This window comes from Globicephala melas, chromosome 13 (genome assembly GCF_963455315.2).
Source record: "Globicephala melas chromosome 13, mGloMel1.2, whole genome shotgun sequence".
NCBI classification, from domain to species: Eukaryota; Metazoa; Chordata; class Mammalia; order Artiodactyla; family Delphinidae; genus Globicephala; species Globicephala melas.
The window spans coordinates 86,583,342-86,600,558 of NC_083326.1; the positions used below are offsets into that span (position 1 = coordinate 86,583,342).

At 43.7% G+C, this 17,217-nt stretch overlaps 1 protein-coding gene across 20 annotated transcripts in view; it reads left to right on the plus strand.

Annotated features, from left to right (window-relative positions):
* GLT1D1 (glycosyltransferase 1 domain containing 1) overlaps window positions 1-17,217 on the plus strand; it is a 186,026-nt gene that overhangs the window by 15,973 nt on the left and 152,836 nt on the right. For all 20 annotated transcript variants that reach the window (XR_009566406.1, XR_009566411.1, XR_009566412.1 and 17 more), the window contains 2 exons: window positions 6,957-7,105; window positions 12,063-12,168. Coding sequence is in view for 5 of the 20 variants with exons in the window: in XM_030859970.3 (XP_030715830.1) it covers window positions 6,957-7,105; window positions 12,063-12,168 (255 nt within the window). In the remaining 15 variants the exon portion in view is untranslated. The remainder of the gene's footprint in view (window positions 1-6,956; window positions 7,106-12,062; window positions 12,169-17,217) is intronic.

Genomic DNA, 17,217 nt, shown 5'->3' on the forward strand with positions numbered 1-17,217 from the left:
CGCTGAGATTTGTGACATCAGCTGGGCCATGGGGTGGCCTCCACTTTGTGGGTCCTGATCTACAAATTAACTTCATCAGGAGTGAGGGGAAAAAAAAAAATCCACAACTTCCTTCATTATAGAGGGAAAATACTGAGAGAAAACCAAGAAAAGCTGGGTATATTGGGGTCTTTGTAGTAACCTTGGGCCTCTGCTGTCTAGGAGTTTTTTAGAAGGTGTAGGTGATGGGGAAGGCATGTGGGGGGAATATTTGTCTGGGGATTGATAACTAGAGAGGGACCGTTTTATCGTCTATGTGGCACCTTACATATCCTTCGGTACAATCAGTCTGCCCTGGGTCAGGTGACTTTCCCTTCTAACCTAGGGGCTGTTTGCTAGAATTTTTAAAACCCTAATCAGGGCCTACTCTCTGGCGTTGTCTCCTCAGCACTATAAATGTTAGGAACCTGCATCAGAGGTTTTTTTCACCTCTGAACAAAAAGGAGCTATGCTTGGGGTATGCGGTTTGCTGGCACTGTTCCATGGGCTCTTGTGTGGATGAGAATCAGGGAGCCTGGCCTGCCCAGCAGCGCTGCTCTCTGCGTCTCCATTTGGTCTGTGTCCCCATGGTGTCACCTGGGTCAGCTAGAAGCCGGGTGCAGCGAGGGGACCCACGGGCCCCCATTCACCTCTAATCCCCAGTTTCCAGAAGAACCAGGCAATCTTGAGGATCCTCTAAATCAGGCGAAGGGGTTCAGATCAGTTGCTAACAGTGAAGGTCGAAGTTTAAATTGCACAAGTCATAGATGTAAAAAAAACAAAAACGAAAGTCACACCGTTGCTTTAGTGACGAGGTAACAGGAGATCAGAGTTTCAAAGTGCGCCTCCTGCTAGGCTGAAATAAATAGCAGAGCTGAGCAGTTGGCCAGAGATCAGCCACCTGCCAGCCCAGAGGTATTTACTCTCTGACCATTTCCAGGGAGGGCATGCTGACCCCTTGCTCTAAACCGGACTATCAGAGGCTCGCTAGACTCCTGGGCCTCACACCTAGAGTTTGTCTGCAGCACTGCTAAGGGTTTAGGGAAATGCAGGAAAAGAGATGGAAAAGAAGGGAGTTCCCTGGTGGTCCAGTGGTTAGGACTCTGCACTTTCACTGCCAAGGGCCCAGGTTCAGTCCCTGGTTGGGGAACTAAGATCCCGCAAGCCGCAAGGTGCAGCCAAAAAAATTTTAAAATAGAATACGTACATACATACATACATACATACATACATACAAAATAAGAAGAGAGAGCGATGGGAAAGAAGAAAAGGTGAAGGATTGAGGCTTCCGAGGTCCAGAGTAGGGAGTCCTAGAAGTCAGTGCTTGGATGAGCGCCCTGGCGCCCCAGTGAACGCAGCGTCCCCGAGCGACAGCAGCACTTTGTACAGCAGCTGTGACTTGTGTCCTTCCTTCAGCCTTCGTCTGGAAGACGGTGTATAAAAGTATTTTTATTTGAATGGGAAGCACTTTAGATAACAGAAGCAGCAAACAAGACTTTCTGGAAACTCACTGGAAGGGGAAAAAAAAAAAAGGAAGAAAGGCAAACATCGTGGCATCCAATGCAACCCTGACCCTACTGCCCAGCTGCCTTCTGCTGGTCTAAGTTTGAACTCTGCTGTGAGAGCCAAGCATATGGGAAGGAAAAAAGCCTGAGCCTATTCAAGTTTTCTACTTTTTCTTTAGAAGATGCCAAGGAAATGATGCCGAAAACCTGGCCTCTGTGCCCCGGTGCCCAATCGAATCTCGGAAGCAGAGTTTTGGGTGAAGTAGAAAACAATAGCTTTATTGCTTTGCCAGGCAGAGGGGGCCACAGTGGGCTAATGCCCTCAAAAACTGTGTGTCCCAACCTGGGAGGATTTGGTGAGGAGTTGTTTTGGCCAAGCCATGCGGCCATCGGGATCTTAGTTCCCCAACCAGGGATTGAACCCATGCCGCCTGCAGTGGAAGCGCGGAGTCTTAACCACTGGACCACCAGGGAAGTCCCTGAGGAGTTTTATAGCAATGGGTCAAGGGCAGGGTTGCTGATAAGGATACAGTCCTTTAATCTGGCCTCAGGGGATCTGGTGAGCTTCTGTGGTTCCCGAGGTTATAAAACTGTGACCTTCTCTCTGGAATGAAAACTGCTTTATCAAGTAGTTAACATCTTCCATTTGTTGGGGTTTTAGTTCTGCAGAAGAGCTCAAAGATACTGTTCTGTGTATCCCTTGAGGTGGAACCAGGACCCTGCCCCAAGGTTTCTTTTTTATAGTTTTATAGTTCTTTTTATAGTTTCTTTTTTTAAAATTAATTTTTATTGGAGTGTAGTTGCTTTACAGTGTTGTGTTAGTTTCTGCTATACAGCAATGTGAATCAGTTATATGTATACATATATCCCCTCTTTTTTAGATTTCGTTCCCATTTAGGTCACCACAGTGCATTGAGTAGAGTTCCCTGTGCTATAGAGCGGGTTCTCTGTTTTATACACAGTAGTGTATATATGTTATCTGTTTTATACACAGTAGTGTATATATGTCAATCCCAGTCTCCTACTTCATCCCATCCCCCTGCTCTATTGTGTCTTAGCTGCTCCCCCCTTGTCTCTGCATCCCCTCCCTCCGCTGATTAGCAACTGTGTGAACCTGCCCTTTGGAACTCAGGGAAGGTCATGGAGGCTGCAGCGTGTTTCCTACAAACAAGAAATGGGGGACACAGAAAGGCTTCTGAGCCCAGTAGCCCCACAGGGTCCTGCTCAGTTTCAGAAACTGCAGATGTACATTAAGTCAGTGGGAAGAGGCTATTTCCTTTCCTCCCCCTGATGTAATCATTGTCGGTTATTGTTTTCATTTGGCAAATATTTATTATTGAGCATCTCTAGTGGGCACAGCACTGTGAAGACCCTGGGCGTGGAGCCAGGGAAGGACAGGTGAGCCCTGCAGAAGCCAGCAGCCATTCAGCCGGAGAATTTTTAGCACATCAGCTCAGTGCTAAGCCCTGTCATTTGAAAGAAGTTTCCAGCCTTCTAGCACGAACATACGATTACACAGATTATTTAATTACAATATGATCAGTGCTAGGAAGAAGTGCTGAGTGGTAAGAGTATGTTCGAAGGACAGACCTAGTTCTGGGAGGGGGGGGTCTGGGAGGCTCCCCTGAGAAATAGTTTTTTCTTTCTCATACAGTTTCTTTTATTGAGGTATAATTCACGTACCATAAAATTCACCCTTTTAAAAGCATCCAATTCAGTGGGTTTTAGTATATTCATAAAGCCACACACCATTGCCACTATCTAATTTCAGAACATTTTCAGCCGTCTCAAAAGGCACCCCAGACCCATTAGCAGTCACCCCCCCATGCCCCTTCCCCAGCTCTGGGCAACCACGAGTCTTTCTGTCCCCATGAATTTGCCTGTTCTGGACATCTCCTATATATGGAATCATATGCTATGTGGTCCTTTTTGAGGACTTTACATAATGCATCAGTACTTAATTCTTTTATAGCTGAATAATACATTCCGTTGACGGACGTATCACATTTTGCTTGTCCATCCATCGGTTGAAGGACATTTGGGTGGTTTCCACTTACTGGCTACCATGAATAGTGCCGCTGTGAACATATGTGTATGAGAAATAACTTTTTAAGCTGGGGTTTCAAACCTGTAGGTTAGCTGGGTGAAGAGGGAGAGAGGCTGGGAACAGCATTCCTGGCCAAGGGACCTGTATGTGCGGATGCCCTGAGGCAGGAAGGGGCTTGTGGAGTTGAGAAGCCAAGGCAGCTGAAGAGCCAGCAGGAGAGAGCAGCTGGCCTGGCCGGCGTGAGCCGAATGGTTGCCACAGTGAAGGTTCTGGATTGAATGCTAGCAGGATTGCAGTGAGGGACTGAGGTGGTGACATAGGGAGGGAGAGTAGAGATTCGAAAATGATTTGGAAGGACCTGGGATGATGCAGCAGAGGAGAGACAAGACGGCAGAGATGCTCGTGGAGCTCTGGTGTGTGCTGCCGAGGGAGCAGTGCGTACTTCTCACTGTGTTACTCAACTGAACCTCGGGTCCACGCGCCCGATGCACAGCAAAGCCGATCTACTGACACCAGGTTGCGGTGAAGGAAAGTACAGTGTTTATTGCGGGTGCCAAATAAGGAGAATGGGCAGCTCATGCTCCAAAGACCCAAACTCCCCAGTGGTTTTCAGGGAAGTGTTTTTAAAGGCAACATTTGGGATGAGGGCTGCAGGGTGCATGCCTTTCTTTTGATTGGTTGGTGGAGAGGTAACGGAGTGATGTTCTGGGAACCTCAGTCCTCAGGGTCCACATGGTTATGCTCAGTGTGTAGTCACCATCCTCCACCTGGGTGAGGGGTCTTAGTTCTTGCAGAACGACTCAAAGAGATGCATCACATTGTTATCTGTAACACTTCAGCAGGATCTAGGACTCTGTTTTATCACTGAGCTATTGTTTTTTTTTTTGGAGTATAGTTGATTTACAATGTTGCATTAGTTTCAGGTGTACCACAAAGTGATTCAGTTCTCTACACACACACACACACACACACACACACATTCTTTTTCAGATTCTTTTCCATTATAGGTTATTACAAGATATTGAGTATAGTTCCCTGTGCTATACAGTAGGTCCTTGTAGGTTATTGATTCTGTAATAGAAGCACTAAGTACGATGTGACTGCCTTGTTCATATAACTGCATCCCAGAGTGATTGTGGTAGCGATGGGCTCGGAGAACAATGGAAACAGTGAGAGAGACGGCTGTGTTAGCAGCAGGGGCTGTCAGATTTCACTGAAGGGAGCTGGCATTGGGGAATGTCGGGACATGGTCATGGGGCTCAGAAGACATGATGTGTTGCGTGTCCTGCAGGTGGAAGGGCTGGACTGGAACTAAAGGTGTCAAGAGTGGGATGTGCCTGGCTGTGCAGGGGATGCAGGCTATGAAGGGTGTTGTGTGCTAGGCTAGGGTGTTTGGACTTGATCCCAGAGACACATTCAGCCATTAGTTCATTCAGTAAGCAAGACAGATCCAGGCCCCATTCTCATGGAGTTGACAGTTGGGCTGACTACCCCAAGCCATTTGAGGTTTTTTGTTCTGTTTTTTTAATTTTTATTTTGGCTGTGCCATGCAGCATGCAGAATCTTAGTTCCCCAACCAGGGATCAAACCCGCATCCCCTGCAGTGGAAGCACAGGGTCTTAACCACTGGACTGCCAGGGGAGTCCCCATTTGAGGGTTTTAATGAACCTGGTTGGATTGGTTGTATATTCACATGCACCTCAAACAATTTTAAAAGATAAGATAGGGCTTCCCTGGTGGCACAGTGGTTGAGAATCTGCCTGCTGATGCGGGGGACACGGGTTCGTGCCCCGGTCAGGGAAGATCCCACATGCCGCAGAACGGCTGGGCCTGTGACCATGGCCGCTGAGCCTGTGCGTCTGGAGGCTGTGCTCCACCACGGGAGAGGCCACAACAGTGAGAGGCACGCGTACTGCAAAAAAAAAAAAAAAAAAAAAAAAAGATAATATATGCACCTGGTCAAAGAATCCAGCCATGCAAAATGGTCTGTGATGAGAAGATAATCTCTCCCCCACCCTGGTCCCCAGTCCTCTTTAGACAGAATCATTATTATCTATTTCTTCTGTGTCCTTCTAGAGATGTTCTGTGCACACATACTATATATGCACAAAGTGTTCTTCACCTTTTGAAGCACACTTCATTAACAGTGTGTCCTCTTTTCATTAACAATGTGTCTTGGAGTTCATTCTAAATGACTGCACAGTGATCTGCACTCTTTTCATGGCATCAGCCTTGAGTACCTCATATGCGCCATAATGTGACTGGTCCCCTCCTGACGCACGCTGAGGTCCGTGTTAGTCTTTTTGCTGCTTCGGATATAGCCTCGGTGCTTACTCTTGGGTGCATGTTTTGCACTCATATCCAAGTGTGTCTTTGGAATCAGTTCTGAGAAGTGGAGTTGTTTGGTCACAGAGTTTGTGCATTTTAAATATATTAGCTGTTTCTACTTTGCCCACAGAAGAGGTTGTACCAGTTTACCCAGTATAGGAATGTTTATTTCATGAAGCCATAGGCAGACTCTTGTTCTTTACAGATTTTCTACATTAAAAGGATGACTGAAGTGGATCACCATTTCTCATATTTAAAAGCCCAATTGTAGGGGGTTTTTTTTGTTTTTGTTTTGTTTGTCATGGACTGCAATTTTATGGTGATACCTATTTTTCTATTGGGTTGTTAGGGTTTTTTCTTATTGATTTATGAGAGTTCTTTACATATTAAGCAAATTAGCTTCTTTCCTTTTGTAAGTGTTGTAAAAGTTGTGTTTTTTCCCCCCCAGTTTCTCATTTGTCCTTTGATTTTGCCCATGCTATTTCTGCCACTCAGGAAGTTTCTTTTTGGTTTATCGGATTTGTATTTTAGATTTCTGTTGCAAGGAACTGAACCGGGATGAGAAGAAAAGAGACATATTTGAAAGATATTTGGGAGGTAGAATGGAAAGGCCATGGAGTATTTCTTGAAGCTCTGATAATGGGTGACTTTTGAATTCTTGATGAAAAACTGAGTCACAGATGCCTAAACACAAACTTTGAGAAACAGGAGGAAAAAGTGAAATCAAAGAATTAAAGAAGGGGAGGGAGCTTTCTGGTGCAGCACATGTCACTGGAAGTGGCCGTGGGTGTCTCGTGTGTCAAGGCTGCCAAGCCTTCCTGAATTGGCCCTTCATTCGGCTGGCCTCGGTGCCAGTCCCAGTCCTGGTGTCTGAGACTGGTGGATGAATGTATTTTAGGTAGATTGTCTCTCAAGGACAATTCAGAAAATATGTAGTATTAACTTCTGATTTGACTAATCTCTGGATTGGTTTTCAGTTTTAACCACAGCAGCATCTTGTGCCCTTTTAATGCTTTTCTCTCCTGTCTTTTTCTTTCTCTGTGTATTTTTTGATAAAGGGACCATCTAGAAGCTGCGGGTCACGTGTGTATTCTGAAAAATGCCTTGGACTTTGAAAGCCCATCCGAAATCTCCAACTTCATCAAGGCTGAGAGCTTGGAGGCAGCTATGGCTCTTCATCTATATAGAGGGGGTAGACTTTTGCCAGGTAACCCCCCCTTCCCCAAAGGTGGAGCCCTAGCAGTCACAAAACCAGAGCGCCTGCGATTTCAACTTAAACATCGATGAAGCGGCTTATCCCTGCTCAGAAATGGAAGGGATACAATCATCTTTTTGCTTTGCTCTTCTAAACGGAGTAGTTTTCTAAAAATGATGTAACTACACCAATTGAGAATGGATGCATATATACTGAAGCTGTTTTTCGGCATGAAGAGTCATTTTTTTTTTACAATTTTTAAAAATTATTTATTTATTTATTTATTTATTTTTGGCTGTATAGGGTCTTCGTTGCTGCGCACGGGCTTCTCATTGCTGTGGCTTCTCTTGTTGCGGAGCACGGGCTCTAGGCGCACAGGGTTCAGTAGTTGTGGCATGTGGGCTCAGTAGTTGTGGCTCACAGGCTCTAGAGTGCAGGCTCAGTAGTTGTGGTGCATGGGCTTAGTTGCTCCACAGCATGTGGGATCTTCCCGGACCAGGGATTGAACCCCTGTCCCCTGCACTGGCAGGCGGATTCCTAACCACTGCGCCACCAGGGAAGTCCCTACGGCATGAAGAGTTTTATCCTGAATGTTTTTGATGTGTATTTCTTAACTCAAAGTCTAATTTTCAAAAGTTAAAAATGTGACTCTTTCACAAAATATAGAAGTGAGCACATAGGAGAGAGTTTATTCAACTGATTTATTAATGAAGAAACTGCTAAGATACTAAAGCCAGTTTAAAGAGCATTTGAGGGACTGAGATTTTTTTTTGAATTTTATTATTTTTTTTAATACAGCAGGTTCTTATTAGTCATACATTTTATACACATCAGTGTATACACGTCAATCCCAAACTCCCAATTCATCACACCACCACCCCCAGTTTCCCCCCTTGATGGCCATACGTTTGTTCTCTACATCTGTGTCTCTATTTGTGCCCTGCAAACTGGTTCATCTGTACCATTTTTCTAGTTTCCACATATATGCGTTAATATACAATATTTGTTTTTGTCCTTATTACTTACTTCACTCTGTATGACAGTCTCTAGATCCATCCACGGAGGGACTGAAATTTGAATAGGCTAGGATTAGGTTAGCTGCAGAACTGGTTATGTCCAGCAGGGCAATCAACCGTAAGCTTTGGGGCTTTCTTTTCTTTTCTTTTTTTTTTTTTTTTTTGGCTGTGCTGCATGGCATGCGGGATCTTAGTTCCCCAACCAGGGATTGAACCCGTGCCCCCTGCAGTAGAAGCTCAAAGTCTTAACCACTGGACCACCAGGGAAGTCCCGAGGGTTGCGGGGAGCTATCTTTTCTACTGTGTTAGTCAGGGTTTTCTAGAGAAACAGAGCCAAGAGGAGATATAGATATAGATACCGATGTAGATATAGATACACACACACACACACACACACACACACACACACATATGTATGTGAAGATTTATTATAGGGGTTGGCTATGTGATTATAGAGGCTGAGAATTCCCACAGTCTGCCATCTGCAAGCTGGACACCCAGGAAAACCGGTGGTTTCATTCAACCCGAGTCTGAAAGCCTGAGAATTGGGGGGCTGACGGTGTAAGCCCCAGTCTGAGTCTAGAAGCCCAAGAACCAGGAGTGGTGGTGTCTGAGGGCAGGAGAAGATGGATGTCCCAGTTTAAGCAGAGAGTATGAATTCACCCTTCCTCCCCCTTTTAGTTCTATTCAAGCCCTCAACGGATTGGGTGAGGCCCACCTGCATTGTTGAGGGAGATCTTCCTTCCTCAGACTACAGATTCAAATGCTAGTCTCTTCCAGAAACATCCTCCCAGACACATCCAGAAATCATGTTATACCAGCTCTCTGGGCCTCCCTTAGACCAGACACATTGACTTCTAACATAAACCATTACAACTGCAGCAAAGTGATTGGCATCTCTGCCTGCAAAGTATTGGATGCAACTGCACAGAGCATGCGCTCTTAATTAATAGTAAATACTGAGGTCAAACAGCAGTACCTTCTCTTAGAAAACGAATCCACGGGGACCTTTAAACACTGCTTCTGGGATTCCCTGGTGGCGCAGTGGTTAAGAATCCTCCTGCCAATGCAGGGGACACAGGTTCGAGCCCTGGTCCGGGAAGATCCCACATGCTGCAGAGCAACTGAGCCCGTGCTCCACAACCACTGAGCCTGCACTCTAGAGCCCGCGAGCCACAACTACTGAGCCCGCGAGCCACAACTACTGAGCCCGTGTGCCACAACTGCTGAAGCCTGCGCACCTAGAGCCTGTGCTCCGCAACAAGAGAAGCCACCGCAGTGAGAAACCCGCGCACCACGATGAAGAGTAGCCCTTGCTTGCCACAGCTAGAGAAAGCCCGCGTGCAGCAATGAAGACCCAATGCAGCCAGAAATAAATAAATAAAATAAATCAAAAACAAAAACAAAAAACACTGCTTCCTTGGACCTTGAAAGGATGTACATGCAGTCATCCTCCTGGCTTCAGCTACAATTTTTGGATATTTCTTCTTAACCCTCCCAAGGCCAGTTTGACTTCACTGAGAGCCCAGCGGCCACCGAGTAGAGGCAGGGCAGATCATTTTGTTGTTGAGCCGTGAGTGGCTTTTTCCAAATATGAATTAAATAACCTGGCAGTGGCAGCTTTTCAGGAGGTAGTATGTCACCTGAGGCCCCCAATTACCTACAGTAATCATCATATGGGGATAACACTTCACTTAGCAAAATGTGTCAACTTCTGAAATTTTCAGACGTCTCATTGCTAAAGGTGACTTCCTGTTTCCCTGCACTGTATCAAACCTTATTTAATCTTCCAGCTCTCTCTCTTGCTTCCCACACCATAGGAAGTTGGACCCTCTCTTCATATGCAGGCCTTACTTTGTGTGTGTGTGTGTGTGTGTATATATATATATATGTATATATATATATATATATATACACACACACACACACATACATGTGTATATATATATTTTTTTTTTTTTTTTTTTTGCGGTACACGGGCCTCTCACTGTTGGTGGCCTCTTCCGTTGCGGAGCACAGGCTCCGGACGTGCAGGCTCAGCGGCCATGGCTCACGGGCCCAGCCGCTCCGCGGCATGTGGGATCTTCCCGGACCGGGGCACGAACCCGTGTCCCCTGCATCGGCAGGCGGACTCTCAACCGCTGCGCCACCAGGGAAGCCCTACTTTGTATATTTAAGTGCATAACTTAGCGATCTTTCCACATCAGTGCTTATGCTGAAAACCGGTCACTCCCAGTAGCTGGCTGAGAAGAAAATCTCGTGGTTTCCTGAACCTGGCTTCTTAATCAGACACTTGATGCTGCCTGTTCTTTTAGGTTCAAGCCTAAAGCATGTTCTCAACAAGAAACAGGAAGAGATTAGTCAAAACCTTAATTTCCCTTTGCTGTGTGACATATTCATAGATTCTGGGAATTACAGATGGACGTCTTTGGAGGCCATTATTCTACCTACCACAGACCTTTCTCTGGTCCCCAAAGATTCAAGTCCATCCCACGTGCTAAAATCATTCTCCCCATCTCAGCATCCCCCAAAGTCTAAGCCCATGGCAGAAGAGGAATCATCTCTACCACACTCGCCTTTCCGTGTCTGCCTGACTGTTTAGTATTTTTGGAAAAGGTCACACCAGTCCATAGTAAGAGATGCAAACAATATAAAGTGTTATAGAGAGAAAAGAAGTAAGTTTCTCTCCTGTTCCAAATCAGTCGCCTTCCGGGTTCCTTCTTTTTTCTTTTGGCCACACCGTGCAGCTTGTGGAATCTTAGTTCCCCAGCCAGGGCTTGAACCTGGGCCCTCAGTGAAAGCATTGAGCCCTAACCACTGGACTGCCAGGGTCCCCTCTATAGAGGCAACAGCAGCTAGGTTTTTTCTGTTTATCCTTTCACAGGTGTTCTTTGTACAGAGAAATGTATGTTTATTGTTTTCCTACACACATATTGTGTTAATCAAAATGCACTTGATTTTTTTTTTTAAGTTTTCATTTGAGTTTTTTACTCACAGCCTTTCTGTACCTCTTATGTGTTATTGGTGAGCTTAGTAGCTAAAGGCTGAATTCTTCGCAGTGAAGTGAGAGACACTTCACCAGAAAGAGAAAAGATAGAATCTGCTCATTTGCGTGACAAACACTTCTAAGGCAAATACAAGGAAAGATCTATACCTTCTCCACTTACATATTGAATCTCAGTAGAGATGGCTTGTTTGAGAAACCCCAGTATGGACTGAAGTTAGATCTGGTCTGTTTAGTGGTTTGCCTTTGCTCTTTTGAAATTTTTATTGACCTTTGGAAGTCCTTCTAGGGAGCCCTGTGTGGTGAGCACACTGTTTAACTTGACCTGTGCACTCTAGGTGCCTTGTGAAATGACCCAGCCAGGGAATGTGCCTTCCATCAGCCCAGGGCCCTTCATTCAGAATAAACACGCTCCCGGGAGGAATCCTTTTCCATTTGACGCGCGCAACATCTCCAGTATTTTTGGTTCCCATATATTTGTGCCCTCCACGTTCTATCATTGCTGTTGTACTGTGTGTGCCTGAAGATACAGTCTGTGTCTCTTTCCTCTCCCTCTTGGTTCCTTGCCAGCACGGTGACGGTTACTATGAACAGCAGATCTAAATTTGAAGCCCTCTTTTTCTGTCATAAAAGCACCAGTAGCTCCAGATTAACCCATTTCCGAACGATACGCTTGGCTTTGATAGATGGAGGCCAACAACATTTTTCATGTGTTAAAATTGAAAGCAAATTGATTTAAAATCGTCTTGTCTCACGTGATTAACCCCATGTCATGTTCTTAACAGTGACACCTGTTCTATTCAGAAGAGCTGTGGGTAGAATTCAACAAACCACCAAATCTGCCCCCTATGTTGTGGGAACTTCAGTTTTTGATATCGTCGCTTTGGGATGGTTACCAAGGGGTGTTTCCGAAGGTAAACTGTGCTTTGTTAATTATCCTATTTTGCAGGTCATGGAATTCCTTTTGGAATCATCTTTGGTGGAACTGATTTAAATGAAGACGTTAAGCAGGGAGAAAAAAACAAAGTGATGGGAAAAGTCCTAGAAGAAGCCAGGTAAGACTTAAGAGAATTTCACAGGAGTTAAGCATCTAACCCTTTTGGTTGAAATTCACTGACACACAAAGACAGAGGAAACCAGTAGTTTGGGAGGCTTACATCTTTCCATGTAGAATCAATTTCTTTCTTTTTGTTCATCTTTCCTTTCATTTGGTGCCTGTTTATTTTGCCACAAATAGTCATTGTAAACAAGTTATTGCACTTGAATAGTTCTTTGACTGCAGTTAATATTGGACGAACGTGCTTAGAATGTTCTGAGTGGTGGAAGAAACAGAATTCTTGCTAAGAGATGAGATGGATAAACTCAAGCTTTATTAGCACACAAGTTGGGGTTGACTTTGCATCAAGTTTGCCCAAGTAGAATATTTTTTCCAGTTTCCTTGAGATACGATTGACGTGCAGCCCTGTATAAGTTTAAGCTGTACGACATAATGATTTGACTTGCGTACTTGAAACGATTATCACAGGAAGTTTACTGAACATTCATCATTTCGTATGGATACAAATTCAAATAAATAGAAAAAAAAAACCTTCTTTCCTTGTGGTGAGAACTCTTAGGATTTACTTGCTTAACTTTCACGTATAACATACGGCAGGGTTAATTATATGTATCGTGTTGTACGTGACATCCTTAGGACTTATTTATCTTACACCTGGAAGTTTGTACCTTTGGTTGCCTCCATCGAATTGCCCCTTCCCCACTCCCCGCCTCTGGTCACCACGAATTGGATCTCTTTTTCTGTGAGTTTGTTTGTTTGATTGGTTGGTTTTGAAGTATGATTGACCTACAGCTCTATGTTAGTTCCTGTTACACAACATAGTGATTCAATATGTGTCTACATTTGAAGATGATCCCCACGATAAGTCTAGTTTCCATCTGTCACCATACAAAGATGTTACATAGTTACGTACTGTATTTACTCTCTATCGAGCTACGTGATTATGTTAACTTGCTGGTCTCTGAGTTCAAGCACATTTTAACAACGCTGCCTTTTTACTTCCCCACCCTGCTCCCCCCAACATTTACTGGTTTTGACGTCGTATGTATTTTACATCTTTTTGTTTTGCATCTCCCTTAACTATGTAGATTGTGGTACACAGGTGGTTTTCCTACTCTTTGTCTTTTAACCTTCCTACTAGCTTTATACACGGCTGATTTACTACCTTTACTGTATATCTGCCTTCACTAACAAGATGTTTTCTGTGGTAATTTTCATGTTTCTAGTTGTGTCAAGAGGAATCTCTTTGACGTGGCTCTTAACCTATACGGGTTTCTGGGCTATATATGAACCATTTGTGAGAGCAACCAGCGAGCGGGTTTCTCAGTAGGGTCACTGTGGGTATTCTGGGCAGGATAGTTATTCATTGTGGGGCTGCCCCGCATGTCCCAGACTCTGGACTCTGCGTGTCCACAGCACCTGCTGGGTACTGCAGCAGTTAAACACACCTGCCCACATTTCTAGCCCCTGGGATGGGAGTTATTGCCCCTGCTGAGAACCCAGAGCTGTACTTCCCAACCTTCTTCATGTCAAGGCATTCTTAGAAAATGATAATATCTGTACAGCATTCTGGAGTGCACTGGGAGGCTTGGTGGGGAAACAGAAACACCCCATTTTCTCTTTATAGCAATCACAGTCATAATAACTAACATCATAATAAAATACAAATCCTCTCTGTTCGTATAAAAATTGTGAAAAAAAGCTAATGAAACCGAAAGAAGAAATATACATGCGTACCCACAGCAAAGCAAAGCAAAGCACTCCTCTTGGCGGGCTTTCTGGGGTGATTCCACGGAAGGGTTGACGCGGGTGGATGTGGTCTCTGCCCCCCATGCACCCACTGGCTGCTGATGATTCAGAGTCTCACCTGCCATCGAATCACCCTGAATTCAAAGCTTACCGAAAACCCAACCAGTACTGTTGAAGCATCCTTTCAACTCTAGTAAATTTTTGAATCATTGTGGGAAAAAAAACAAACAAACAGGTGATGAATTTTTAAATGTGGAAACACTACTTATTAATTTTTTAACCACTTTACTGAGGAATGATTGCCATGCAAAAAGCTGTACATAATCAAGGCACACAACTTGATGAGTTTGGAGATCACTGTATACCTGTGAAACCATCATCACAATTTATGCTGTAACCACATCCATCACCTCCAGAAGTTTACTCCCACCTTCTTTATTTTTATTATTTTATTTTAATTTTTATGATAAGAACACTTAACAGAAAATCTACCCTCTTAGCAAATTGTTTACCTACAGTATCATTACCTGTAGGCTCTCTGCTGTACAGGAGAGCTCTAGGGCACGTTCATCTCGTACAACTGAAACTTTGTGACCTTCGACTAATACCTCCCTGGTTCCCCCTCCCTCTGTTTCCCCCTCCCTCTGTGTCCCCCTCCCCCAACCCCTCCCATGCTACTCATGCTTCCATGAGTTTGACTGCTTTAGATTCCACGTGTCTGTAGAATCATACAGTATTTGTCCTTCCACATCTGGCTTGTTTTCCTGAACATAAATATGTCCCAGGTTCATCCATGTTGTTGCAGATGTCGGGATGTCCTCCTTTTTTAAGGCTGAAAAGTATTCTAGTGTATGTGCATGCCACGTTTTCCTTATCCATTCGTCTGTTGATTGACATTTAGGTTGCTTCCATGTCCCCAGTAAGTGGCCAACCATGAATTTTCTTTTTTCTTTTTTATTATTATTATTATTTAACATATTTATTAGAGTATAATTGCTTTACAATGATGTGTTAGTTTCTGCTGTATAACAAAGCTGTACTAACCATGAATTTTCTGTGCTCGTCTGTAACCCTTGCATGGCTGAGAAGCTGTGGGAATCCAGACGTCTTCAAGTGTGTGTAACTGTCGCATTTCTGATCCACACCAAGGACAGAACCCCAGGTTCTATTTCACAGCCTAATTTTTTTGTGGGGAAAGATAGGTGTCAATCTTGCCTCTTAAAACTAGGGTTACAAATAGATGGCATTGCATTTCAGGACACTGCTTCTTCCTGAAGCCTTCCTGGACATAAATGTGGAAACGCAACCTTTTTAAGATAGAGAGTACGCTCCGCGTATGTGTGTGTGTTTTACAATAAATGAAGGTATTAAAACAGTGTTGGCTCACCTCGAAAGGTGATCTATCATTATAGGTTTTCTTCTTGTTGTTGTTCTTACACCCTAAGAATTTATTGCCTTTACATTCCTGCAGTTTGTAATGCACTATCTCATAGAAGGAAAATCATTCTGCTTGGGAGACACAATGTGGAATGAATTCATCGTATGATATTATCATTAACATTATTCATTGTGTTGTTATTAAAACACACATTGATTTTTTATTTTTTATTTTTTTGCGGTACTCGGGCCTGTCACTGCCGTGGCCTCTCCCGTTGCAGAGCACAGGCTCCGGATGCGCAGGCTCAGCGACCATGGCTCATGAGCCCAGCCGCTCCGCGGCATGTGGGATCCTCCCGGACCGGGGCACGAACCGTGTCCCCTGCATCGGCAGGCGGACTCTCAACCACTGCGCCACCAGGGAAGCCCCACACATTGATTTTTATTTGGGGATATTGATTGGAGTTAGTGGGCAGGGAAGTTGCATGTATCACAGATTTCTTGTCCGACACAATACAGCACACTTTTCTGTAGAACAGAGCATTGAACTTGTCTAGCTTTATAACAAGTGTTTCATTTAAATAGTTTTATTTTCCCTATAAGGTATATTTTTCAACTTTTTTAGTACTGAAAACTTTTCCTGTATGGTATAGCATGCGAACTTATTTTAGCATCCACTTTTTGGCTTATGAATATTATAATAAGTATTTGGTAGTTATAAACACCAAAATTAAATAAGGAGTATTTGAAATTTGTGGAAATTGTTTAGTGAAGTCTTATCCAGGTGCATATTAGAAAAACTTAACATTGCCAAGCAAATGAGCAAAAGAGAGTTTGTATGAAATGAATTGCCTCACAAATGCTCTCACGATTAATGAGAATCAATGGCATGTGAAGTTACTGTTTTGTAGGTCAAAACTGGTTGAATGTTGGTAATTTCATATGCTTTTTCAGTGTTACTAAAGATGTTTTTGACAAACAGAACTCTATGTCAACGTAAGTGTGTTTTGAAATGGCAGTGTTCAAGCAAAAGTGCAAAAGTGGTACTTTTATACTTTTCCTAAAAAATGTGTTATTTTATTTTTTATGTTACCTTAAATAGTATTTTATTTTATTTTTGATTGAAGTATATAGTAGATTTACAATATTGTGTTACTTTCTGCTGTACAGCAAAGTGATTTAGCTTTACATATATATACACTCTTTTTTAAATATTCTTTTCCATTATGGTTTATCTCAGGATATTGAGTATAGTTCCCTGTGCTCTACAGCAGGACCTTGTTTATCCATCCTATATATAATAGTTTACATCTGCTGACCCCAACCTCCCACTCCATCCCTCCCCCAACCCCCCTCCCCCTTAGCAACCACCAGTCTGTTCTCTACATCCGTGAGTCTGTTTCTGTTTCGTAGATAAGTTCGTTTGTGATTTTAGATTCCACATATAAATGTCGTATGGTATTTGTCTTTCTCTGTCTGACTTACTTCACTTAGTATGATCATGTCTAGGTCCATCCACGTTGCTGCAAAGGGCATTATTTCATTCTTTGTTACGGCTGAGTAGTATTCCATTGTATATATGAACCACATCTTCTTTGTCCATTCCTCTGTCGATGGACACTTAGGTTGTTTCCATGTCTTGGCTTTTGCAAATGGTAGAAATGTGTTATTTTAAATATCTTTATCTTCCAAGGATCTTTGGGCTAGAAACTCTCTTAAAAGGTTATCTATTAGGTGGATGTAAAGCCAGGCCCCCTGTTCCTATATGAGGAGCCAGAAGAAAGACCTTGTTATCTGTGGCCCTGGAATAAGTGGCCTGTCTTTCAAGTTAGCTCCAGTTCACCCCTCTGACTCCGAAAACATTTTCACACGCACCTTTGAGGAGAACCTTCCCAAGACTCTCATCCTTCCCTGCCGTCTT